This window comes from Hyaena hyaena, unplaced genomic scaffold (assembly GCF_003009895.1).
Source record: "Hyaena hyaena isolate Hyena2069 unplaced genomic scaffold, ASM300989v1 scaffold_439, whole genome shotgun sequence".
In the NCBI taxonomy this organism is placed as follows: Eukaryota; Metazoa; Chordata; class Mammalia; order Carnivora; family Hyaenidae; genus Hyaena; species Hyaena hyaena.
In genome coordinates this window covers 1,213,760-1,240,583 of record NW_024081067.1, presented here as the reverse complement: position 1 = coordinate 1,240,583, position 26,824 = coordinate 1,213,760, and the positions used below count along the sequence as shown (strand labels likewise).

General features: G+C 42.0%; 1 protein-coding gene across 6 annotated transcripts in view; it reads left to right on the top strand.

The window, feature by feature from the left end:
* NPL (N-acetylneuraminate pyruvate lyase) overlaps nucleotides 1-25,767 on the top strand; it is a 37,761-nt gene extending 11,994 nt beyond the window's left edge. For 4 of the 6 annotated variants that reach the window (XM_039252996.1, XM_039252994.1, XM_039252995.1 and 1 more), the window contains 10 exons: nucleotides 2,430-2,503; nucleotides 4,655-4,742; nucleotides 7,836-7,893; nucleotides 13,136-13,211; nucleotides 14,708-14,800; nucleotides 15,536-15,684; nucleotides 15,807-15,853; nucleotides 18,395-18,479; nucleotides 21,630-21,669; nucleotides 25,464-25,767. In XM_039252996.1, coding sequence (XP_039108927.1) covers nucleotides 2,430-2,503; nucleotides 4,655-4,742; nucleotides 7,836-7,893; nucleotides 13,136-13,211; nucleotides 14,708-14,800; nucleotides 15,536-15,684; nucleotides 15,807-15,853; nucleotides 18,395-18,479; nucleotides 21,630-21,669; nucleotides 25,464-25,648 — 895 coding nt within the window. In that variant the 3' untranslated portion in view covers nucleotides 25,649-25,767. Of the gene's footprint in view, nucleotides 1-2,429; nucleotides 2,504-4,654; nucleotides 4,743-7,835; nucleotides 7,894-13,135; nucleotides 13,212-14,707; nucleotides 14,801-15,535; nucleotides 15,685-15,806; nucleotides 15,854-17,674; nucleotides 17,827-18,394; nucleotides 18,480-21,629; nucleotides 21,670-25,463 lie in introns of those variants that run through there. The other 2 variants (XR_005531914.1, XM_039252997.1) reach the window with 2 other exon arrangements.
* Nucleotides 25,768-26,824: the final 1,057 nt, after the last annotated feature.

Sequence of the window (26,824 nt, the reverse complement as noted above, 5' to 3'; positions counted from 1 at the left end):
CCATCTCCTTTACTAAGTTAATATAATGGTTAGATTTAATTGTATCCTGCAGCTGTAGAAGATAGGCTGCTTTTAAGGCAGAGATCATGGGTGTTTCACCATCATTGAGCTTCTGTACAATGCCAGGTGCAAACTAGGACTTGTGTGGTATAAAAGGCACAGGGTCTGCCTTCTGGAAGTCCTTGCTCTAGCCGGGAGGGTGAGCATAAACAATTTTCAAAATGATTCTCATAGTAATAGAGATGTGAACTTTGCTGAGGGTGTGAGGTACTTCTGGGTATTGTCATGAGGAGTAGTAACAGCAATAATGACTGAGCATTTCATTGGAACCAGGTAGGGTGCTGAGCATGTATACTAGACCATTATAGGCCCACTTGGTGTAGGTCCCTGCTGAGCTTAGAGTTCTCTTTGGGGATACACAGGATACACACACACACACACACACACAAACACAAACACTAAGTTTCTCTCCTTAAACATTTCTGAAAATGGAAACAAGCTCTTCAGCGTCCCTTTCCAAATGCACAATTTTAGACTAAACCAAAAAAACACACATTCAAGTACAGTACCGGCCAGCCCCTGACCACCCGGAGCCCCATGGACTCCTCGTTGGTGACAAAGCCAGACCTGTTCTAGGTGGTCTTGAGTACATGCCCGGGATGGAATTGAGGAGGTGTCAAGACCTCAGTGAATGTGTACAGGAGCCACTGGTTTGAGTCTGTGATTCCAACACGGATAGTTGCCCACCAGGCTTATTCCAGCTTCCGACCTGTGATTTGGAAGTCCCTTGGGCCTGCCAGAGCTGTTTCCTGGTTGCTTGCATCAGTAGATGGACACTACTGGTCAAAATCAGGGTTAGTCGTGCACAAACAAAGCCTCTACTGATTCTCCTGCATCTCAGAGCTTATTACAAGCGACGGACAGCTGATGGACAGGAGCGGGTTCCAAATGGTCAGAACATCAACATTCCAAGTCGAACAGGTCACGCTGACCTAAGTGAGGGCATTGAGATGGATTGTCCAGGCAGATAACTCGACCATCCTCCCTTAGGTGAGAACAACCTAAATTTGGCCTGAATTGGAGAGGGAGCCTCCCTGCTTAGCAAGACTGAGAGGCCAGGATTTGGCATTTGAGCAAGTGGGGCACGGAGGGCAGTGCTCTGAGGCTATCTGTGAGCTGTTACAGAGGGAATCTGTTTCCCCTTGGGGGCCTTATAACTGCTCTAAAGCACACTTTTCCCAATTGACTGGCTCTGATTAGCTGTTATTTGCATGTTGTGGATAGTGTCTGCCTGTGCATTCTTTGCTGTTATCTCTAGTGTTTCTATTATCTATGACAAATATCCTTTGATGTCCTTGCTTTCTTTATGCATCAGATTTTTTTTTTGTTTTCATGTGTTAAGGAATACAGTAAGCAAAGATGAAAAGGATATTCATAAGGTTGAAATTAAACTAAGATTTTCTGGCCCCGATCGACAACAATATAAATGGAAGCCAACTAGTACTTTTTGTTCTTGGCAGTGTAACCATGGGTTTTATGGCATTTAACACCTGCTAGCCATAGCACGGTTTTCCGTTGGATTTTCACTTTCTAACCCCCATCATCCTCATCTGCATTTTGATTGAGAACAGGTCATTTTAGATGATGTATGTGAGTCTGTTTCTAGATTTTAAAGTCAATATAATTTTAAGGAAAAGAGCCCTTATGGCCTTAAGCATCAGATCCTTACAAGGTCATTGCTCTTCAAACTGTCCAGTGCATGCAGATTACAAGGGAATCTTGTTACCATGGGGATTTTGACTGGGGACGACTGTGTGAGGACGGGGACTCTGCATTTCTTACAGACCCCAGATGCCTGTGCTGCTCTTCCACAGACTGTGCTTTGAGAGGCAGTGACAGCCAAGTTCCTCTCCAATGTTAAGCCTTTTCGATTTAAAACTGGCAAATACAATCGAAGCTTTCATTTGCTGTCTCAAGTACTAAGTGCTAAAATTTTTAAACTGTTAAGATCAAATTTTCCTGTCTTGTAAGCCTAAAAGGTGATTGCTTCTCACCAAATGGAAAATGTTAAATTCCTATTTCACCATGGCCTCGACCATTGTTCTTCCCCAAAAGGGCAAAAGATTGCTAGGTAATTGCTTTTTAAAGATTGTGGGGATATTTAAATGTAAAGCCTTTACTGATAAATAATGATGTATTGCTCATTACATGAGGTATATGTGGACAAATAGAGAAATCATCAGACTCAAAAAACAAGGGAAAATCTCAGGCATCAGTTAGAGCAGATTAAGAATTTTACACACCGGCTGGGTGGACTTTTAATGACTATTAACAAAGGGGAGCAGTTTATAGATTTGAGGATTGGTTGAATAATATTCTAAAAAAGTCTGAATATGCATTTCTTCTTTTATTCCCCCTGTATCCTTTAGAGAAATCAACTTTTCAGTCATTGGTCGGTATGTGGACTATCTTGTGGAAGAACAGGGAGTGAAGAATATTTTTGGTGAGTCATCTTTAGAGATTTCCCTACATATCTCTAGCTGACTCCTTAGAGAGTAGCTCTCACCTGGTTACTAGTAGGAGGTCACAGTGTCTTGTGTCACAGGTTACTGGTTAAGCTACATAAAATTTGTGAATTTATAGACTCATCCGTTTTAGACCTGAAAGGCACCTCAAGAGAGTATCTAATTTGGTGGTATACCTTCAAAACAGGTAAGGTATTGTTTTTGTCCCCACTTAAGGAGGAAAATCTGTGACCCAGATACATTATTCAGGGTGCTTAATGGCATTGAGCCAAGAAATGGTAGAGTAACAGCAAAATCCAGACTTCTCTGTCTTAAGAATGGGCTTTATCCTGATTTCAACCAGACTTTCATTGGGTAAATGTAGAAAGACTGCATGCAGCCCACAAGGGAATCACAGGTCTAGCAGTACCCTCATTTATTTCATAGATGGTGGAAATTAAAAAATCAGACCGTAGGGGCACCTGGGTGGCTCAGTTGGTTAAGCATTCAACTTCAGCTTAGGTCATGATCTCATGGTTCGTGGGTTCAAGCCCCGCATCAGGCTCTGTGCTGACAGCCAGCTCAGAGCCTGGAGCCTGTTTCAGATTCTGTGTCTCTCTCTCTCTCTTACTGTCCCCTGCTCATGCTGTCTCTCTCTCTCTTTCAGAAATAAATAAAACATTAAAAAAAATTTTTTTTTAATCAGACCTTGAATATTTCAGGTCTGAGAACTATGCTTACTGGTGTTTGAGTTACTCCTTGTGTTGTGTTCTGGATGCTGGACCCCATAGACTGGACACTACATCTTTTTCCTCAGCTACTGCTCTACCAAGAGGGGCCCCTTAAAAACTGGAAGCACAAGGTCAGAATTGAAGGAGGTTAAAACTTCTGTGAAAGGTGTGCAGGCCACATGTTAAAACCACAACCTGATTACAGAACCACTTGGTGTCCCCCCCTACAGCTCCAAGTTATAGTGAGGAGGACAGATTCTTACTCATCAAAAGCCCACAGTCTCCCCTGGGTGTAGAGAAAAAAGTAGGAGGATTCCTACTAGTAGAGCCTATTTGAAATTTCTCAAGACCGCAAAAGAATGATAAAAAACACTCTTTCCTGGTCTCCCCTCCCCTTCTCTCCCCAACTGAGTGCTCAGTATTTGGTGATCTAAAGTGCTACCATATGCCTTAGGCCCCAGTAATGTATCCTAGTGCTGGTTGCATATTTCCTATGATCCATTGTATCATAGATTTTTTTTTTTTTGAGACAGAAAGAGACAGAGCATGAGTCGGGAAGGGGCAGAGAGAGAGGGAGACACAGAATCTGAAACAGGCTCCAGGCTCTGAGCTGTCAGCACAGAGCCCGACGCGGGGCTCAAACCCACGAACTGGGAGATCATGACCTGAGCCAAAGTCAGACACTTAACCGACTGAACCACCTAGGTGCCCCTGTATCGTAGATTATTGTATTAGCAAGGAAAGTTTTGGAAGCACACAGATCAGATTCAAACTTAGATTATTTAGTGATTCAGAGCCTCATATTTTCATCTGTAAATGAGAAAAATCATTTGTACTTTGCAGGGTTGCTGTGAGAATAAGTGAATACGTAAGAGTGCTTATTCAAGAAATATTAATATCCTTGGTGTTTAATTATGAATTACCATTTAAAAGTTGTCCGGAGTGCTGCCATCATGTTAAGCTGTAGACTGAGGTCATCTTAGATCTGCAGTATGCACCGCTGTCCTCATAAGTAACTCCCACATATGACCCCCTTGACATCCTAGCTCTGGTTGGTGTTGATTTTCCTGCCATTCAAGCCCAGATAATAGAACCTGGTGGTGTGTTTGGAGATTTGCCTAAAATGAGAGCAGTCTCCAATCAAATACTTGCTATCTGTTCCTGATAGCAAGGACAGATTTGTAATTATAAGTCATAAATTAGCCTTCCTGCTGCTTTGGCCAAGGTGAAGATAGAAAAAAGACAGAGTCTTAGATAAAAATGGAAACATGGCATTCTCCTGCCCAGATTCCACCCTCTGATCTTTCCCCACGTCCCTCCCTCGTAAGCAGGCAGTTCTGACCCTGCATTTCCAGCGTTGCTGCTGGAGGAGCAAAAGGAATTGGCTGGCCCCACTGACTGACTCTCTGTTTGGAACAGTGAATGGCACAACGGGAGAAGGCCTGTCCCTGAGCGTCTCAGAGCGACGCCAGGTCGCAGAGGAATGGATAACGAAAGGGCGGAACAAGTGAGTGGCGTCACCAGGATAAAGGGACCCTTGCAGACAGCTGTGTGGAGTACTGCCCTTTTCTGATGACGAGCGTCCCACCTTCTGGTCAGAGGTCAGGCCCAAGGCATGGGAATCCTGGCACCTCAGCGAGGCACTGAGGCAGAGGAGCACCCCTCCTTTCTGGGTGGAAGCAGCCAGACTGCGAGGCCCACCTGGCTCCCAAAGGATTCATCTGGAAGCTGGAAGCTGCCTCTTAACTGTCTGTAAGGGTTACCTGTCCTTGGACTGAGGGGGATAAGAGGAGGTTGGGCTGGTGACAGACTCTGCTGCCCCCTGGCTCTTCTGAACAATTCCTACCCCCTCTTCCCCTCTCAGGTGGGTGCTTATATAGCCCTGGTTTCCCTGCGTCTTCTCTGTGCATATGACTTAGCATGCTCTCTGTGGTCCTTCCTTTTGTAGTCTTAGGAAACTTTCTGCATTTTCTAAACCTCAGTGTATGATATATTTTTGTTATAATGCTCCATTCATGCCATGGTAAACAGATAGGACAGGATCCATTCAAAAGCACACTCGATTAACCGAGCTTTATTTGTCGTGTGTGATGCACTGTGCCGGCACTGGGGAGATGAAACAGAGTCCCTGCCTTCAGGTTGCTTGCCATCCAATAGAGATGTCCGATCACAAAATTTAACACTGATTCTTGTTATAACTAGCATAAGCAGGGATCAGAGAAGGCAGTGAGTTGCCTTAGGTGGAGGCAAAGATTGGAGGTAAGTCCCAAGTGAGACTGGAGCAGAGGTTGTCAGTGTGAAGCCCATGACCTCCTTGGAGATCCTTAAGTGGCTTCAAAACACCTTGAGTACTCTGACACTATATGCCAAGTCTGAATGCATGTCCCCGTACACATTTCCTGATGTTCCATCAGCTTTCAGTTCATTTCCAGTTAGATTTGGGCCCAAATTCCAGTGGGCCCAAGAAAATTAAAGACCATGGACAGAGAAAAGAGGAAAGTTTAAAGAGCAACATTAAGAAAAGCACCAGAAATGGGGAGAAAGTGAAGGGAGCAAAGACAGAAAGCCCTCAGAAGGACAGGAGAGAGGTCAGGGGTGAATCCCACCACTTAAGGAAATGGTTTCAGTCACAAGAAGGGAAAAAGGAAAAAAAAGGAAGAATGGTTTCAGAGCATGCCAATGTAGCACGGTAATTAGGAGCAGGGACTGTACAGCCAGACTGCCTGAGTTTGGGTCTTGGCCCTGTCTCTTACTAGCTTTCTGAACTCAGACAAGTCCTTTAACCGCCCTGTGCTTCACCTATAAAATAGGAATAAAAATACGTATCTTATAAGGTGGTGGTGATGATTCACATGGTGGCCGGCACACAGTACCAAGTATTACATAGGAATTCATTGTAATTCTTGGCAGTAGATGCTGTTTGTTATCACATTTGTTATAAATATTGGATGTTGTGAAAGTTAGTAGGTGGAGGGCTGAGAAGACCGCTTGGTTTGCAGTGACAGTGACCGATGACCTCAGAGAGAGCGGAGCCAGTGGGTTGTTGACACAGAAGCAGACTGCAGTGAGCCGTAGAAGGCAGCAGGCGTGCAGAGGCAGGGGCCGTGAGTGCAGCCCATTCTCAGAACGTTTTCTGGTGAAGGGAAAGAGGGATGGAGTAGTAGATTAGGGAGGAAGAAACAAGATTAAAAGAAGGGTAATTAGGTGTAAAGCAGGGTAGTTCTGAGCATGTTTCTCTGCTGAGAAGACACTGTTATGGGAGAAAAGATTAACAGGAGACAGTGCTCCCTTTGGTGGGAAGTTCTGGGGGGATGGGGGACTTGAAATGAAACCAAAAGTAGATAGAGTAACATTGGATGAGAGCCAAGAAGCTGGGAGGAAAGCATAGTTGGGGAGGTAACTAAGTGTAGAGGCTCAGAGGAGGAAAAGGGGGGCAGCCTGTGTACGAAACATCTGTATTTCTGATATGTTGAAGTGAGAACGTCTGCCAGGAACAAGACTTTGGGCTGGAATTTAGAGCTTGAGAGTAGTTCAGATTTGAAGTAGCCTCTGCAGGGAATTGGAAGGGAAGTCAGTCCTGATGACCAGAAGGCTTTTTGGAGCCTCATTGTCCTGAATTGGGAAATTACGAGTTGGTATCAAAGCTGTAGGCTGGTTTTTTTCTAGCAGCCCCTAGCAGCAGGGCGGATGGGGTAAGGAATAGATGACTTGTTCTAACCTAAGCCAGGAGAAGGGGCATGAATGGTTTGAGGAGGTCCCGCCAACAAGCTGCTGGTAAGAGTAGCGCACATCAGTCAGCCTTCCCTTCTCCCTTCTGAAGGCTTTTCCTTTAAAAACGCAAATCTGATCACATCAGCCTCCTTAGTGAGGCGCCATTTCACCTGAGATTTAACCAATCAAGAATCACTGAGAAAAAAAAAGAATCACTGAGGACTCCCTGATCGGCCCTAAACAAGAATGTGGTGTCTCCATCCCTTGAGGATGGCATGTGAGTCATTCAGGGAGTCGCTGGGATGACTGGACTCACAGCGGAGTTTTACTAATCCTCCCTGAGCACACCTGTCTCACCATGGCCTCCACCCATGGGGTCACACAGAGCACCTCTGAAGATGAATATTGGGGTCTCAGAGGAAACCTCTTACAAAAGGCCAGATTCTGAGGACTTACAAGATAGGGGAAAGCTTTCAATTCTCATGTAGTTCTTGGATGCACTCTTTGAAGAACCTCTTAATTTTTATCTCCAATCAAAAGATGTCTGTTTGACACCTACCTCCAGGCACCTATCACCACCAAATACACCATCTAAAACAGCACTTCATCAAAGGCAGTATTCAGATATCAATTAATCAGTTATGGATTTCAGAATTCTGCTTGGTTGGGCCTTAAATTTTATTACCTGGACATTCTTTTTTTTTTTTTTTTTTTTTTTTAATTCTTCACTAGATTAGTTTTAAAGAGACCACTATAGAATTTAATGGTTTTGAGATTGAGATTAGTGAGACATTAGCTGACTGCCAAACCCAGCACAAACCAGGATAGTGCAGCCCTTCTGTGTTACTCTAAACTTCCGAGCGATGCAGCAGTGTTTTCTCTTTTGCAGATTGGATCAGGTAGTAATTCACGTAGGAGCATTGAGCTTGAAGGAGTCACAAGAACTGGTATGTATGTAGGTCCATCTGGGCGAGACCATTGTAGGGTCCTCCTTTTTCTTTTATTACTGGGGCACAGTTGACATGTACAATGTTATATTGATTTCAGTGAAATTCATACAGTGAATTGATAATTCTATGCATTACTCCCTATTCACCAGGATAAGTGTGGTCACCAGCTGTCATCATACATGGTTATTACAATATTACTGACTACATTCCCTATGCTGTACTTTCCATCTCTGTGACTTGTTTGCCTTATAATTGCAAGTTTATACCTCTCAATCCTCTTTACCTATTTTGCCCATCCCCCCACTACCCTCTCCTCTGGCAACTACCAGTTTGTTCTCTGCATTTATGTTTGTATTATATATCTCTGTTTCTATTTTTTTATTTGTTCATTTCTTTTAGTTTTTAGATTCCACATAAGGGAAGGGGCTCTTTTTTTAAGCTGAAGTTAAAGTCCATACCATTTTTACTATATATTGGACGCTGTCATGGGAAATAGGAGATGAGGCACCTCTGGGAGGTCACCATGCAGAAGCAGGCACAGAGCCATGATGAGAGTAGCCCAAGGTGATAACTCCCGTGGCAGAAATAAGAGTGGGTATAGATGGAGCTCAGTTTGCAAGTCAGGAGAAGAACTTGGGCAATCCTCAGTTTTTTCTGAGCAAAGCCACCTGCTGGGCATGAAGGAGATTGTAGATGGGGTTCACGCATGAAGAGCGGTCACTGCCTGAGAGAATGGAAGGGAGAGCTGAGACACAGGAAGACTGTCCCACCCATGTTCGAATCAGCATTTTTTACAATGTAAAGAGGCGGACACAACCCAAATGCCCATCAGTGGATAAATAGATAAAATGTGGTGTAGACATACTATTAAAGGACAAAAAGGCAGCTGAGTAATTTAAAAGATCCAATTGGCTTTATTGAGGGATTCATGAATCCAGCAGCATCCAGTCTAGCAAATAGAAGGGAGCTCTGGGGCCCCTTGGTGGCTCAGTTTGTTAAGCATCTGACTCTTGATTTTTGGCTCAGGTCATAACCTCATGGTTCATAAGATGGAGCCCCATGTCAGGCTATGTGCTGACATCATGGACTCTGTTTGGCTTTCTCTCTCTCTCTCTCTCTGCCCCTCCCCTGCTTGCTCGTGCTCTCGCTGTCTCTTAAAATAAATAAAGTTTAAAAAAAGAGAAAGAGTTCTGTCGAGCTCTGGAAAAAGAAAAGTTTTTAAAGATGGAGAGGGAGTGAACAAAAGGAAATTATTAGCAAAGAACACATTATTTTAAGCAAGGCCATCTTCCTAAGGGGAATGAAAGGGGTCGGGTCTGGCGGTAGATTTCCTAGTGCTGACCAGGAAGTTCCATGTTGACAGTTTAAAGGTTACATTCCTTGGAGGATTGAAACTGCAGTCAGGTTATGTATTAAGTCTTGGTTTGCTGATGTGGGGCCTTAACATAAGTGACTCCATTTGGGTCCTGTGATTTTCTTTTTAACAATACAGTGGAATATTATTCAGCCTTAAAAAGGAAGGAAATCTGTCCTGTCACATGCTATAATGTAGGTGAGCCTCCTTGAGGACATTATGTTAAATAAAATAAGCCAGTCACTAAAAGACAAATACGATATGATTCTTCTTAAATGAGGTATCTAAAGTAATCAAATTCATAAAAACATAAAGTAAAATGGTGGTTACCAGGGGCTAGAGGGAGAGAGAAAGAAGAATTGTTTAATGAGTGTAGAGCTTCAGATTTGTAAGATGAAAAGTTATAGAGGGGTGCCCGGGTGACAGGTTCATTTAGTTCATCAGTTCATTTAGTGTCAGACTTCAGCTCAGAACATGATCTTGAGATTCGTGGGTTAAAGCCCCACATCAGGCTTTGTACTGGCAGCTTGGAGCCTGGAGCCTACTTCGGATTCTGTGTGTGTCCCTCTCTTCCCCTGCCCCTCCCCCGCTCACATTCTGTCTTTCTCTCTCAAAATTAAAAAATTTAAATGGTGATGGGCATTGAGGAGGGCACTTGTTGGGATGAGCACTGGGTGTTGTATGGAAATCAATTTGACAATAAATTATATTAAAAGATAAATAAAATAAAAAATTTAAATTAAAATTGAAAAAAGAAAGAAAAGTTGTAGAGATATGTTTTATAACTGCTGAACTGTACACATAAAAATGATTAAAGTGGTCAATTTTTTGTGGTTTTGTCACCAAAAAAAATATTTTTTAAGTAAGTTATACATTACACATTTGGCAGACTTGAACTCACAACCCTGAAATCAGGAGTCGGTCACATGCTCTTCCTACTGAGCCAGACAGGCAGCCCTAATTAGTTAAATTTTTAAAAAGGATTGCCCAGTGGTGCTGAAAGCCAACTGAAGCTGTAAGTCATAAATTTGTCATATCAGCATTCAACTAGGTTATGGAAATTTCTTTCTAGGTATAGTCTTCAACCAGAACACAGGTTCAAGAACACAAACAATTGGATTGCTCTAGGTTTGAAGATTAGCAGATTAGATGGAGCAAAGGGTAGAGATAGGAGTCAAAGTTGCTGGCAGAAAAGTACATGGTTTCAAGGACTTTGTGAATTGGGTAACAAAAGAAAGCTCAACAATGTTGCAGTGTTTACCAGAAGGCCCAGTACATGGATCACTGCTAAATTAACCATGTTTTCAAATTTATATATTCTAATTCCAAAGATTACCATGACTTGATCGGGTCTCAACATCTTCTTGATGGGTTTTATTTTTCCTATTGCTGAATTTAGAAATGGATGCGTAATATATATTTGCAAAATTGCAATTCAGCACTCTTAGGCAAGCCACACAGGAGGACATTGCTAGATAGTTGCTTAACAAGCTTAAAATTGGAACTTGGAGACTTGATTTATCCTTCTTATGCTTGATAGGCCTTTCAATTTAGGTAGTGTAATGTAGGAAACCTTTTTTTTTTTTTTTTCCCATCTCTTTTTGCTTTCCTTTCCTATGTGTGATATAAATTTTAAAATATTGTCATGTCATGACATGAAAGACTATCCTCTTGGGCTAACCACTAGAAGAGTATAGAGATAATCCCCTGCTATAGGTAGGGATAATCCCTTGCTATAGGGATAATCTCCTACTATGGGGATAATCTTACCAATGAGACAATAATTTGGTATATGCTTAATTATAACTCCACTGGATGGGGTTTGAATGGGCACTGCCATCAACTGTCTTTCAGCTGTTTCCATTTTCCTTATTTCCATCTAAGGTTACCCTTCTACTCTTGCCCTAAACCAAGTGCTAAAACAAATGATTCAAATATATTACATTCTAACCCCATGTTAATGAAATTACACCCAATGTCACAATTGGTCTTTGAACTATATCCCAGTCTTCTCTTTGGTTCTCCTACTTCTGCAGAAAGCTAATCACATCTATGAAGTATAGATATTAAAGTCTGAAAGGGAAGCTTGTTTCCCTTTTAGGTAGTGGGACATGTTCTAAAGGAATCTGCAAGTCCCTGCTATGTGCTCAGCACCATGATTAACTAACTAAACATAAGAGTGAGTAAAATCTGACCCCTGCCCTCAGGGAACTCATTCTTTTTGAGGACAGTCACTGTACACACTGTCTTGCCATGTAGTAGAGTTTAGGTGCTCTACTTGAAATAGATAAGAATGTTTGAGGGCCCAGCAGAAGGAAATGGTCTTTTCCTTTTTCTGGGGAAATCTGAGAAAACCTCAGAATAGTGGTACAGTGTGTCTTCCTTTATGTGCATAATCTTTTTCTTCTCACCCATCCTCAACTGCATTCCCGCTCCATAAATTAAAATTTTTTAAATAAATTTAGAATAAATTTTAAAATATGACAAATCACTGGACAGGCAAGACCACATCATCCAATGGGCTGAACACTAGAAGAGAAATTACACCTGCAAGTTTCTCTATTAACGAACCACTCGTGTCTCCTTTAGCAAGGTTTTTTTGTACGGATGGAGACTGAAGAAAAATAAGATTAAATGCACAAGTCACCTCTAGGCGTGTCTGCTTTGCAATTTGGGATTTTCCTGGTAATGACATTTATCATTAAATTTGGCTTATTTTCTATAGTTGTGCATCAGTTGGCAAACTTGAAGTTTGTTGCTACTCTCAGTATCTAAACTATAGGTGAATATAATAAGTCATTTATTCCAAGTGATATTGTAATTTATAATAAATATATATTTGGTCTTTGTCCAGCTTCTGGCACAGAGTTCTTCACACTCTTGGAATTTTCTATGATGAGAGCAATAAAGGTGTCTCTGGTTATGTGAATGAGGTGACTTTTGTAATGCAACTAAGAGGGGCACCTGGTGACTCAGTGCATTAAGCGTCCAACTTTGGCTCAGGTCATGATCTTGTGCTCTGTGAATTTAAGCCCCCCATTGGCCTCTGTGCTGACAGCTCAGAGCCTGGAGCTTGCTTCAGATTCTGTGTCTCCCTCTCTCTCTGCCCTTCCCCTACACACTGTGTGTCTCTTTCTCTCTCTCAAAATAAAATAAACATTTAAAAAATTAAAAAAGAGTTCAACTAATGATGGAGGCTGGTTGCTAGGAGAACCAACCATGTGATTGGAGGGTTGGAACTTTCAGTCCTACTTGACCTCTACCTCTGGGAGGGAGGATGGACTGGAGCTTGAATCAGTCACCAGAAGCCAGTGATTTAATTAATAGTAGCTCTGCAGGGAAGCCTCTATTAAAACCCAAAAGGGCAAGTTTCAGAGAGCTTCCAGGTTGGTAAACATGTGGCGATTTGGGGAGAGTGGCACACTAGCACTTGGAGAAGATGTGGAACCTACAAGCCGTCTCTCTGTCCCTTGCCCTATGCATCTCTACCACCTAGCTGTTCCTGAGTAATATCCTTTTAACAAGAAACTGGTGATCTAGTAAGTAAACTGTTTCTCTGAGTTCTGTGAGCTGCTCTAGCAAATTAATCAACCCAAGTGGGGAATCATTGGAATCCCCAGTCTGTATCCAGTGGGCCAGAAGCACAGGTGATAACCTGAGTTTCTGGTGGGCATCTAAAGTTGGGGGAGGTGGAGTAGTGTTGTAGGACTGAGTCCTTAACCTATGGAATCTGATTCTGTCTCCAGGTAGATAGGATCAGAGTTGAGTAGAAATGTAGGACACACACCTGGGATTAGAGAATTGCTTGCAGATGTGGAGAAACCCCTGCATGCACACAGCGGAATTACGACTAGACCCACAATGGCCTTCTTTCTTCTTTTAAAGGCCCGCCATGCAGCAGAAATAGGAGCCGATGGCATCGCTGTCATCGCACCTTTCTTTCTCAAGCCATGGAACAAAGGTAAGTAGACAGTCCACACAGTGCCTCACATGGGCCATTTCTTTTTGCCTTCATTCAGAATGGTTATACTGAAACTCACGAAGGTAAAGCTTTATAGACTGACAGCGAGGAGTTGTGGTGGTATATAGCAGTGGTCCAGAATGTTTGGCCTCCCTGGGTCCATGTAAGAAAAGACTCCTTTAAGAAGGACTTTGCCAAGCAACCTGATTGGGTCACCCACCAAGCCCGAGATCAGCCTATAGGTGCCTGTTTGAGTCAGGTGTTCACTCCTAGTCTGGTCGGTTGTGCAGAGTGTCAGGGTAACATGGCAAAGCATGGGACCGGTTTTCTCAAAAAAGAGGAATGTTAAGTGATGGGCATCTTGAGAATACACATTCTGTTCAAGGTTGAATGAGTAATGAATTTGAGGGAGATTTCACAGAAACATCCATTGTCTCCCAAAATAACAAGTTAATTGCTTTCTCCTCTGCTTTCTCTATGGAAACTACTTTTATAGTTACTACTACACAAGACTACTGAGTCTTTTTAATCCTCCTGATTAGAAACAAAGAAATGCAAATTTTGAAAGGATTGAAAACAGACAATCCATAATTGCACACATGATTACATAAATACATAGTTAGAGATGTCTGGGTGGCTCAGTCGATTAAGCATCTGACTTTGGCTCAGGTCATGATCTCATAGTTGGTGAGTTGCAGCCCTGCCTCTGGCTTTGTGCTAACAGCTCAGAGCCTGGGAGGCTGCTTCGGATTCTTGTGCTGTCTCTCTGACTCTGAAAAATAAATAAATGTTAAAAAATTTAAAAAAAAAAAGATTCTCTCTTCCACTAGCCAAGGTGTAAGCACGTCTGCTAGATTTATTTATCATCTGCAGTAATGTTGCAGTTGAAGTTCACAGTGGATGATGTAGGAAATTGCAATCCCTCAGTAAAGTAGAGTGAGTTCTCTTTCACCATACCTGGATTTCTCCCCAGACAGAGAAAGAACCAGCCTCTGGCTGAATTATTGGGAGATAGGCCACTCTTCATAGAACTTCCCTCTTAGAGCAACTGTTATTTATCTTTTTGTTGTAAAATGTTCTCAGTCAAAACTTGATGATTCTAATCCTAATGCGAATTCCTTGTTGTTGCCTGATCACATTTAGCCCTTGTGGGGTAAGAGCCCTCCTGATGGGCTTCTGGCATTTATGAGAGTATTTCATGAGCTTCTCTTAATACGTGGGAAGGTTTGCACCAGTTTTTTAATAGTATTTTAGTATGGTTTGAAAGTGATCATCTTATTTTGGCCTTTCTGCAGAAAGGAAAGTAAAACTTTGAATGGAGTGAGTTGCAATGGCATTGCCATAGCAATCCCAGGGATTGCAAGAGTGATCAAGACTTTTCAGCTTCTGAGAGAGATGGTTGCATTTCCTTAGATGGGTTCACTTTTTTCCCCCACCAGGGAATGCCAGTGTTTGATATGTTGTTCACACCATGGCTTTTCCTGCTTTTCTTTCAGATGTCTTGATTAATTTCCTAAAGGAGGTGGCTGCTGCCGCCCCGGCATTGCCATTTTATTACTATCACATTCCCGCCTTGACAGGGGTGAAGAGTAAGTACGGCTTCTTTCAATGTTTCTGTACCTCCATCTCTCATATCTTACCCTGTTTTGCTAAGAAAACTCCCATTCCATCCCACTCACCCCATGTCATCAAAGCGTAATATTGTTGACCAGCTGGTTCCAATTGATCCACAATAAGTTAGTCTTATCAATCACTGACACTACTTTATAATGAAAGTTTTTAAATGTGAAAGACAGGTTGACCCCTAGGCACTTCAAGCAGGTACGTTGTGTCTATCACACCCCCCCCACTTCTTAGAAGACACAAGCCAGTAAGACTTTCTCAAGGAGAAAGACTGTATCAACTGTGTCCCCTACTGTATTCTCAGTGCCTGAAACACAGGAAGGTACCCTGAGCCCTCCTCACTTTTCTTCTAGCTTTCCTTTTATCCTTACTATGCTTCTCCAGCAAAAAGATTGTTACAATTAGATGGAATTTCTTAGGTTATTTTTTACATTTCATTCCTTTCTACTTCCTTAAAAGAAAAAAACAGAAGTTGTGCTTTGGAAACATTCAGGTGTTGTCTTCAAGGAATAGAAGGCTTAGGGCTATGATTTGACCAAGTGTACAGGAAGGAAGCACTAGGTGAGGGTGCATGACGATCAGCCGAGAGCAGGTTCTGGCGCTCTGCGCAGATGCAGGGGGACCTACAAGATGCAGTCTCTGGCGCATCTGACATTTCCTGGCGGTGTGCAGATTAGTGAGGCATTGACTGTTTTGAGCAGTTCGTGCAGAGGAATTGTTGGATGGGATTCAGGAGAAGATCCCCACCTTCCAAGGGCTGAAGTTCAGTGACACAGATCTCTTAGACTTCGGGCAGTGTGTGGATCAGAATCGCGAGCAGCAGTTTGCTTTCCTTTTTGGGGTGGATGAGGTAAGTTGCCACCTGTCACGTTAGTTGCCCTCTGGAACAATTTATAAAGCTGTTTATAGAGCAGCATCTTCTCTCTTTCTCTTGTTCACAAAAGCGAATGCTCTGTGTCTGTTTTTGATTAGCAACTACTGAGTGCCCTGGTGATGGGAGCTACTGGAGCGGTGGGCAGGTAAGCCTGACCTGTTTTTCCCAACAGTTATAAATGTCGAGTGCCCCGGCGAGAGGTAGTCACTGCATAGTGGTTATACTTCTTACATGGACACCTTTTTAAATAAAAGTTGCCTTTCTCCCCGCCCTCCCCTCCCCCGGCTTTCAATATAAAGGAGTTATGTAGGGCGTAGCAGTTTGTTAACTCAGCCATCCTCCTTGCAAGCATTGGCTGCAATTGGAGCTGAGGCACGTGAGCCGAGAGCATGCACACAACCTGTCAGAAAGTATTCAGTTACTAATAACAGAAACCCATTCAAAGGAGCTAATGTAGAGGAAGATAAGGTATAAACTACTGGAAAATTACATAAAACTGAAGAGGAGGAGGTGCAGTCAGGCCTCAGAGAAGATGAGAACCCAGGACTGCAAATCTCTCAGCCGCCGCAGCAGAGCGTTCTCCCGTCTGTGGTCCCCTGGAGACTCTCATCCCCGTGTCTCTCTGCGCACCCCTTTATTTCCCTCTCTGGCTCTCCGGGTGGGCTTACTGTGCTTCAGTGCACACGACCTGTCATGGCTGCTCAAGCATGGCACCTCCAGGTACCCCTAGATAGCACCGCCCTCAGCTCGCCTAAGGCCCAGCCACCTGCAGCCAAGAAAGTAGAATCATGTGGCCTGATGCCTACTTAGCAGAGGCTAGGGAAGGCAGGAAATTCGATTAGCATGTCCACTGCACATGTTAACCTAATTTATTAGAAAAGTGCCTGCAAGGGATTGACTGAAATATTTGTATTCACTGAAAGTACATTTCCTCCCTATAGGAAAAGTATAGGAAGAAGCAAAGTAATATTGATAACATGTGTTGGTGAGCATGGCTTTGATGAAGAATAATTAAGTTGGGAGCGCCTGGGTAGCTCAGTTGATTAAGCGTCCAACTCTTGGTTTCAGCTCAGGTCATGATCTCACAGTTTCATGGGTTCAAGCCCTATCTCAGGCTCTGCACGGATAGCATGGAAGCGTGCTTGGGATTCTCTGTCTCCCTCTCTCTCTACCCCTACCTCACTCAAACTGTCTCTTTCTCTCTCTCTGCCACGCTCTCAAGATAAATAACTTAAACATTTATTTAAAAAAAAAGAATAATCAAGTTGAATCATCTTCATGCCTTAATCACCAAGCCAGAATGGCCTGCAGTATCCATTGTTACTATAGGGGCATTTCTGCTGAGGAGACCTGAATGCCTGGCTCTGAAATTCTTAATTTTTCCCCCTGGAAATACTTACCCTTTTGACTTTTGCTATTTTGGCCCCCATTAGGCATTTTAATTCTTTTCAACATAATCTGGAAGCAAAGTACATCCACATTCCTCCCTAAGCAAATATGCCAAAGACCCCTGGGATTTGAATTTTAGTATTCTGAAACTCCTCCAACATTCACGTACATATTGTGACCTGGGAGTGTTCCACATCTATAAGTGACTTGCCTCAGCTATTGTATTTTCTTTTTCCTTACTTTATGACCAGAAGATAATGTGGAACTTCACGTTCTTGGAATCCCTGGCTGCCCACTCCAGGGTCTATATATACGAAGTACCAACCACATTCTGTTCTTGGTACATCAGGAGAAATATATTTTTCTGATACTGATTTAACTCTATGAGAGGTTGCTTGACACTGAGGAAGCATCTTTGTTAAGAATTTCTGTAAACATCTACCTTGCTGATTTCTCTGAGAATTCAGTGATTAGCCTAGTCTTTATTGGTAGAGTTAGACCTTTTTTTTTTTTTCAGTCTACACTTTATCAGATCAAATAACTTATTCTCACTTTTATGTTTGCTGAATTGTAATAGATGGCAGCATGAGGTGGTGAAGCCGTTGCCACAACTCTGGAGCCTTCTTTAAGCTGGAGTTTCTTCACAGTGAAATAGAAGCCAGGAGTACCCTGCAAGGCTTTGAGAGGATTAGACATGATTTATGTCAAGCACCTGGAACACAACAGACAGTAAATGATCTCCTGTTTCATTATTATCTTTATTAATATTATTATTAGGAACTAATCTCTAGGTAATATATGAATTGTTTAAGCATCTATATTACAGGTAATGTATAAAGTGGGCAGAGAATTTAAGACAATCTGCTGGAATTTGCCCCATTCACTCAGTTCCTCAGCATAAGACTTGGGCCTCAGCTCCGATGCTGTATTTTATCCACAGCTCCTGTCTAGCATTGCATCTGTGCGTGTGCCCTGAGGCAGACGCTGGCCTCGGTTACTCCCTACCAAATACACTACTCCATCTCTCTCGATTTTCCCTTTTTTTCTAACTTTATCCTTTTCCTATTTTTCTTCCTTTTCTTTATCCCCTTTGGTGTTCTCTGCCTCCTCTTAGCGCTGCTTACTGTTGGTGGAAAACTCAGAACTGAAGACATCTGATCTCTAATAGATTAGGGCCAAAAAATAGACTTCTAGAAGGCCTGGTATATTTTTCCCTTTTAAGCATCAAAAGGATTTGAAGATCCTGGACTTCTCCCGCTGAGTTACTGATCTTTCAGTTATACTGTTTTCTTTCCAGTACCTATAACTACCTGGGAAAAAAGACAAACCAGATGTTGGAGGCTTTTGAACAAAAGGACTTCTCTTCAGCCCTGAACCATCAGGTTAACTTGTTTTTCTCTTCACATAAGTCACAGCCACTTTTCTTTCCCCCTGGATAATGCTTATTCTTTCTCATCAACACTCCTGCCTTACCTGCCCTTGTTAAAATTGCCTAGCTGCCTCTCTCTTCATTTTCCTTCTGCTTCTGACCTGTTCTTGTTTAAAACCAAACTTGTCCCCATTGTCTGTGTTTCCTACAAGTCTAATCAGGACAGGCTCCATGCGGGGATGACCTCTCTCTGTTCCTCCTACAAATGATCTTTTACTCTATGTTCAAAGTATTTTTGTGAGTATGAAAGAACAGCGATAGATTTCTGGGAAAGTGAACACATGCCATCCCCTTGAGGGCCTGACACCCAAGTCTCCAGAGTTTATGAAGAAGCTGTGAGCAGATAACTCACAATGGGGAAACTTAAGCCAGAGTCAGAGCTGCTCAGTCATCTTCACCTGCAATGTGCTGAGAACTGGAAGCATCCACCAGGCAGAAACAAGAGCCTAGTGAGTGATCTAAAAGGAGACACTGGCTTTGAACTAGGAAGAGAAAAAGAGCAGGAGCTGATGCTTTACAGGGAAGACCCCAGGGGAAATGGTGACCGCTGTTAATACTACGTGGAGGACAGGCTAGCTGTCTAGAAAATGAAGAGCCTCACGAAGGGCAGAACCAATCTCGCAGCTCAGTAATATGTGTACTTGACGTAAGCGGAATGAGCTGGAAAGAAATAGGGTGGGCACAAGAGAAGGACTTGGCCTCCAAAATAGTAAATAATAAAGGTGACTGAGTGGAGTATAAGAATAATCAAAGTGACAGAGTAGAGCATCCCAAGAAAACAAGCAGGAATTAAAGGAATAGGCAAGATCGGAGCAGGTGCTGGATCCCAGTAAGGTTCAGATAAGGAATCTTTTTTAACAGGACAAGCTGCCTATGGGGCAATTAGATATTACAGAGCAGAAGTGCAGAGCATCCTGGAGGTTGGAGGGAGACGGAGTGACCTGATCTCCGAGTCAGAAAGAACATGAGGGAGCAGTTGCCAGGAGTAATTAGTTCCCTACTTTTTAGGCCTGAACATTGAACTAGCCTAAATCTACTTCCTATTTCTAGTTGAAATAAGCTGGTTTAATAGTCACCTTTGTTCAGCCCCAGATCATATGAAGCTGAGAGCAAGAACAGGGTAAGGGCTTAGGAAGCTTTGCCAACTAAACCAAACATTGACAAGACTTTGGTTTAAATAATTCAGATAGGAAGTCTGAATTGTGCAGACTTTGCCTTTTTTTTTTTTTTTGCTCTGATGGTTATTTTCTTTTTCCTTAGTTTCCCAGAGAAAGTTATTTCTGAAAATTTCAATCTGTTCTAAGCTGCATGACAGGGAAACCATGGGATGAGGTGGACAGTGAAAACAGCTGTGATAGGAGTCATTCCATTTAGTGGCTTCTTTTCATTGACTGGTCCAGTTTCCATCTCTTTCTTTTCCCTCATTAGTGCCACTCAAAATGGTATTGGTAAGGAACTCAGTTTACCACAGTCTCTGGTTTTTTTCCTTATATAAGACTAGTGTGAGTGGGTCTCATTTACTCATTCATAGTCCGAGGGACTGGGCCAAGGAGCTAAGAACTGGGACAAGTGTATAACTGCATTAATGCTTGTCTCTGCTCTAAAGGAATTTACAGTCAAGTGAGGAAGCAGACCAGCAAAAAGTTAGGGCAGACTTTATTCATTCTAATGGACTTAAATGCCATCTGTTATATTTACATAAGTGAAATAACACATGTACGGAGATGTTCCATACAACATTGTTTATAATACCAAAAGATGGAAACAACCCAAATATCCATCCGTAAGGATATGGTTAAGTACATTGTGTTTGAGTTATGCAGTAGAATTCTATGCAGCCCTTAAAAGGATGAGGTAGTTTTCTATGTACAGGTCTGGAAAGATTCCATGATATATTAAGTGTAAAAAGGCAACAGGGTATAGAGTCATGAATGTGATATGCCACAGTTTGTGCATGAAGGAGAAAAGAAATAAATACATATGTGTTTATAAAGCTCTGGGTGTTAACATTTGATTCTGCACAGAATTTTCTGATTTTCTGTTGCTGGACTGTATATGACTGATGAAAACAATGTAAGAGTAAAATGTTACTGAAAATGCATCTTATTAAGAAATGAGATGGATAGAGTCTTTTTCTTATGAATTAGCTCACAAATTCATGAATGAATATTACTTAATGCCAGGATGAGTTTAATTTCAGCATCGATACTATTTCTGTTTTTTGTTTTTAGGGAAATGAGTGCTGTGAAACCCTGTAAGAATGGAAGAAATTTTGTTGCAGCAATGTCATTCAATCCTTTGAACAGTTTTTGAGTCATGTTAAAAATCACAGAATGCTTTAGTGACTTTTGGGTAGCAACATTGAAAATAATGTTGAAAGCAAAAAGTAGAAAGCCCTATGGTTTTTTAGAGGACTTGTTACCCGTTAATTAGAGGAGTCGCTCCATCACTTTGTCAGTGCCAATACCAGTATTTTGATCTGCTCCTTTATGTGGTTCCCAGAGGTGTCCCAAGGCAGTGATGTAGGAGGTACGTCTTTATTTTTTTCAAAAGTGGGAGAAAAAGGACTATGAAAAGGAAATATAAATGGACAACCTGTACCTCTATCACATGAGAATCCTTCATCTCATCAGCTTCAGAAAATAGCATTTATGGATGTTGAGCATCTAGAAATTATTTATTCTCATAAACCTCAGCCTTGACTAAGTGCCCCTTAGGGATCTCAGAAAGTACCCCAGACATTGGTGTGCCCCAGTTGGAAAAGAGCCACACTAGCTGATAGTTTAGCTCCGCAAGCTAGATGGATAAAGTGTGCCTGCCTCCATCTTAACTCTGTCCTACAATTCTATCTTTGGCGCTTCTTTTCTGCAAGAGCCCTTTTTATAAAGTTTACATATATGAAAAGATCCTGCCTTCTCCTGGGTGGAGCTCAACCCCATCCTCACTTGGCTGTTCTTTTCCACTCTGACAGGCCTTCAGCCAACCAGGGTGTGTGGGCTTTTTAGTTTGGGGTTACTGTCCTTTGCCCTCGAAAATTTCTAAATTGTTATCACAGCTTAGTAATACTGACTGTAATTTGTGTGTGTTTTTTTTTCCTTTCCAGTTTTGTATTCAGAGATTTATCAACTTTGTGCTCAAACTTGGTAAGTTTCTGCTTTGCCTGTTATGAGTGTAAAGGAAATGGAACACCATCACTGTGAGGGTTCAACAAGGACACCTGTAAAAAAATTGTTTAATGTTTATTTTTGAGAGTGAGAGAGAGAGAGAAAGAGAGAGAGCAGGAGAGGGGCAGAGAGAGAGAGGGAGACAGAGAATCCAATGCAAGCTCCATGCTGTCGATGCAAAGCCTGATAATGAGTCTCAAACCCAGCAAATGTTGGATCATGACCTATGCTGAAGTTGGACATTCAATCAACTGAGCCACTCAGGTGCCCCCAACAAGTACACCTTTTCATGTTCTGTTGCAGGCAGAGTTTTATTTCCAATACTAGCTTCAGGGCCAACCCTATAAAATGGTGAAGTAAACCTAGTTGGAGGGTCTTTGGCACCTTCTACAAATCCTATTCCTCCATTTTACCACTTTGTTTGCCTCCCTACCCTGCACACCATTATTTTATTCTTTTTTCCTACCATCCTGCCCCTGCTCATTAAAATTCTACCACACAGTGGCTGATTACAGCCCAAGTGCTTGGAGGAAGGCAGTCTGAATACAGATCTTACTAAATTGTGAATGACTGACAGCTCTCCTAAGAGTATTTGCAATGTAAAAAAGAGTTTATTAACATAAGTAAGCTCAGCCGGATGGAGGTTTGGATAATAGGACAAAGTAGAACTTGAGGAAAATACAGTGAATTTGCATAGAGAAACCTCCTCACAGTCTCCTAAATCTTATCCCATAACAAATGACAAATGTCACTCCACTTCGGAGGAGGTTGGCCCTTTCTGAGAACTTGGGTCAAGTCCAGGAAAAGGTTTAGGTTTATTCTTGGCAGACCTCCCACCTCCCTTTCAGAGCCTTTTGTCTTTTCCTGGCAACTCCCTCCCACCCCCCAGCTCCAAGCACCAGCCATGCAGAGCCCCTCGTTCTCTCAGGATCCTCCACTAGCTCTCTTAATCCCTCAAAGGTGCTGTTTCCCATTCGCTCTTCCACTTCCATGATTTTTGTCCTATTTATGTGCCACAAGTACTATTAATCACCTATTATTATTCCCTCGTTCTACCTAAGCCATACTTCACAGAATTGTGGGTTTGGTTTGGTAGTTGTGTATGTTCCTAAAGTACATTCAAATAAATATTAAACTGTTAACATTAGAGCAAAAAGTATACTTGTGTACATATAAGGTCATCCAGCAGTGATACTGCAACATTTCTGTCACACAGAGCCCTAAGATATTAGCTGATACTCTTTCGCCAGAATATTTGCATTTTACTTATTTGTTTTTTAAGTTTATTTCATAAGAGAGAGAGAAAGGGAGAGAGAGAATCCCAGGCAGGTTCCATGCTGTCAGCAACAGAGCCCGATGTGGGACTTGAAACACAAACCGTGAGATTATAACCTGAGCTGAAATCAAGAGTCAGACACTTGATGGACTGAGCCACCCAGGCACCCCCAGAATATTTGTATTTTGAATGTGGACTCTTGAGGATAATTTCTATGATTTAAAAGAACATATCTTTAAAGAAATCGTTTCAGGGGCGCCAGGGTGGCTTAGTCGGTTAAGCGTCCGACTTTCGCTTGGGTCATGATCTCGCGGTTTGTGGGTTCGAGCCCCGCATCGGGCTCTGTGCTGACTGCCAGCTCAGAGCCTGGAGCCTGTTTCAGTCTGTGACTCCCTCTCTCTCTGACCCTCCCCTGCTCACGCTGTCTCTCTCTCTCTCTCCTAGAAATAAATAAAACATTAAAAAAAAAATTTAAAAAAAAAAAAAAAAAAAAAAAAAAAGAAATCGTTTCAGACTTCCTCAGGTTGGAGCTTTCATGGTGTAGTCAAGGAGTTAGTCAAGGAGTTACTTATTTTAATAAACTTGTAGTCTACAGGGCACCTGGGTGACTCAGTGGTTGAGCATCCGGCTTCAGCTCAGGTCATGATCTCATGGTTTGTGAGTTCAAGCCCCATATCAGGCTTGCTGCTGTACATGAAGAGCCTGCTCTGGATTCTGTCCCCCTCTCTCTGCCCCTCCCCCACTTCTACTCTCAAAAAATAAACATTTAAAATAAATAAATAAATGTGTATGTTTAAAATAAGTAAATAAATAAATCTTACTCTGAGGGTAGCTCCCTATTCCACTATTTGTAATAGGCCTGGGAGGGCCATTTTGCATTCATCAAACTATATCTTTGGTCATGTTAGTATATTCCTTCTAGATGTTCAATTGTTACTATTGGTTAACTTAGCAAAAGACAGTACTTTTCATACCTTGGATACAAAAGTGATAGCCAGTTAAAACAAGTATCTGTTTGTGCTGTATTGTTTCCTTAGATCCATCTTCAGAATCCCTAATTCTGCCTTTAGCTCTGTTTTCTACTATTTCATTTCATTGGATATAAACTTTTCATTTCTAGTATTTCTTTTTGTTTTTTTCCCCAGATCTTTCTGTAATTTATCTATATATGCCCTTATCTTAGCCTAGGGTTTCTATTGCTTCTTTTATCTCTATGAGATCTGCTTCAGAATTGTGTATCATCCTTTCTCAGGATGTGAGATTTGTCAGTTATGCATTTGCTAGCTCTTGTGTGGCTTCTTTTTCTCATGTGTTTTGTAAATTTTAAAACAGAGACTGTTGTTTCCTGGAGAATTTTTTGTGCTCTAGTTTATAAGGTGTCCTAACAAGTGGTTCTACATTTGCCTCTGTTGGAGTTTCACCAATTCTAACCAGGTTTTAGGTTACTATCTTAATCTTGTTCTTCTACCAAGTACCTAATGCAAATATGGACCCAGTGTTCATAAATGGCAGAAACTTGCAGTTTCTTTCATATTATCTTCTTCCATCCACAGCCCTGGTAGAAACCAAGCTTCCTTGCCTCTCTCTCCCCAGACCAGCAGGCTGGCTACCAGTTTCACACAGGGAGTTTAATTCAGCAACTCCCCCCCACCACCACCACCACCACCATGCACAGACCCAAGGCTTCATCTTGCATTCTTGACCAGCTTTATAACACCAACTCTAAAACAGTAGCCTCTCTTTTTATTTTTTTTTTTAACTTTAATTATTTATTTATTTTTTTTTTCTCTTTGAAGTAATTTTATTTTATTTTCTTTTTATTTTTTTAAATGTCTTATTTATTTCTAAGAGAGAGACGGTGTAAGCAGGGAGGGTCAGAGAGAGAGGGAGACACAGAATCCAAAGCAGGCTCCAGGCTCTGAGCTAGCTGTCAGCACAGAGCCCGATGCAGGGCTTGAACCCACGAACCATGAGATCATGACCTGAGCTGAAGTCAGACGCTTAACCAACTGAGCCACCCAGGCGGCCCAGTAACCTCTTAAATAGTGCATTTCTCTGGGACTTTTTAGATGTACTTGAACTAAATTCTGTCTTAGCGATTAAGTCCTGTATCATTCAGTCCATGGCGGCGTATCCCTGAGTCAGATTACCCTCCTGGACCAGTTGGCTTCAGCAACTCTTCACCACACTGACTTCTTTCTTCCTGATGCCTTTGGTCCCTCCTTCTTGCTTCTGAAGTTGATGTTGAGTCTTCCTTTGTTTTGTTTCACTGTTTGTCAATTTGTTTCAAACGGTCCATCTTTTCTATATGTTTGAGACAGGAAGAGGGATTTCCTGTGTCTGCTCAGTCTGTCATAGTGACCAGAAAAGTTCCCCTCTTCTATTTCCACCTTATCCTGTTGTAGAAGTCACTGTAAGAATATGACCTCTGCTTTGAGATGTTTATGGCAAAGTGGACAGTTCCAGTCACATTTCCTCATTTGTTTTTCCCATCTAGGTTTCGGAGTGTCACAGACAAAAGCCATCATGACTCTGGTCTCTGGGATTCCAATGGGCCCACCCCGGCCTCCCCTGCAGAGAGCTTCCAGGGCGTTTATCAATGAAGCCAAAGCTAGGCTGGAGAGCCTGGATTTCCTTTCTTCCCCGGATTTAAAGGATGGAAACCTGGAATCCTGTATCTAGTGCCTTTCTATCAAATCAGAATATGTACCTTGAACTCTGCATTCATTTCTCAAGGACTTTTTAAATGAACTTGAACTAAACACTTTTCTAGCAAATAAAAATCTCACCTCAATCAACAAGTATTTGAGTACATTCTATGATCCTAAAATGTTTTATTTTTGTGAAGGAGCAAAAACCCTAAATGGAGTCATGAACCCTAAGTCGTTCAATATTTCACAAAAATTTTTTGTGAAGAAATTTCTGGTTATATAGATGAAATGGAATCAAGAGGAAAATTATAAATGATTCATTCCTTTAGGAGCTCCCATTATCTTGATTTCTGGTTCTTAATCCTATTTTAAAATTTTTCTAATTTTAAACCACTATAGTGTACTTTCATTTTAATAAATATTCATTTGGAATCTAGGACAGCTCTGAGCCACTGCATTTAGGCAGGTACACTTACTTTAATACCAAATTACAACATGACTCAACTCTACACAACTATTAGCACACCAGCTCACTTCGCTGCTTAGTCTAACTCTAGACTATCTGTTTTCAGATTAACTGTGATGTCACAGTTTTCCCCTAAAACACTGAGTTAGGTGAAAACTTGCTTGACCACTAAAGGGCCCATGAGAGTGCTTTTCACAGAACCAGAAAAAGACCCTCCCCAAAGATGAACTCAGGTCTCCACTTCTTGCTATGCAGAGAACTTCTCAAAGCTCAAAGTCTCAAGTAACCAAAGGGTCCTCCCCTGCACACCACACACTTCACACTTCCCATTGAGAAGAAAATGTCTCCCTGACAGTGCCCTGAATTGCTGGAAGTGAAGGCCAATGTCCCTTCTACACTGAGCCCAGGGGCCACTGTTATTTCCCGGTCACACCTTCAAGCACATTTCTTCAGTGAAGGAAGATTTGAGGAGGACCCAGAGATTTGATTTCAGTCTAGCTTTCCCTACACACCTTATTTACTCTTTCCTTTCAAAGTACTATTTCCGTGGCTGTTTAATTTCTTTTCCAGGAAACCCTTATGAGTGCTTCCTAGTAACAAAGTATACTACCAGTCAACCCCTGGTGATTTTAAACCTGGCTATCCAGTCTATTAATTATCTAAGATTTTGTTTTTGTTTCTTCTCTAATGAGTCTGCTCATTGGCAAAGAGCAAGTATTTGAAATTCATGTCAGGTATACT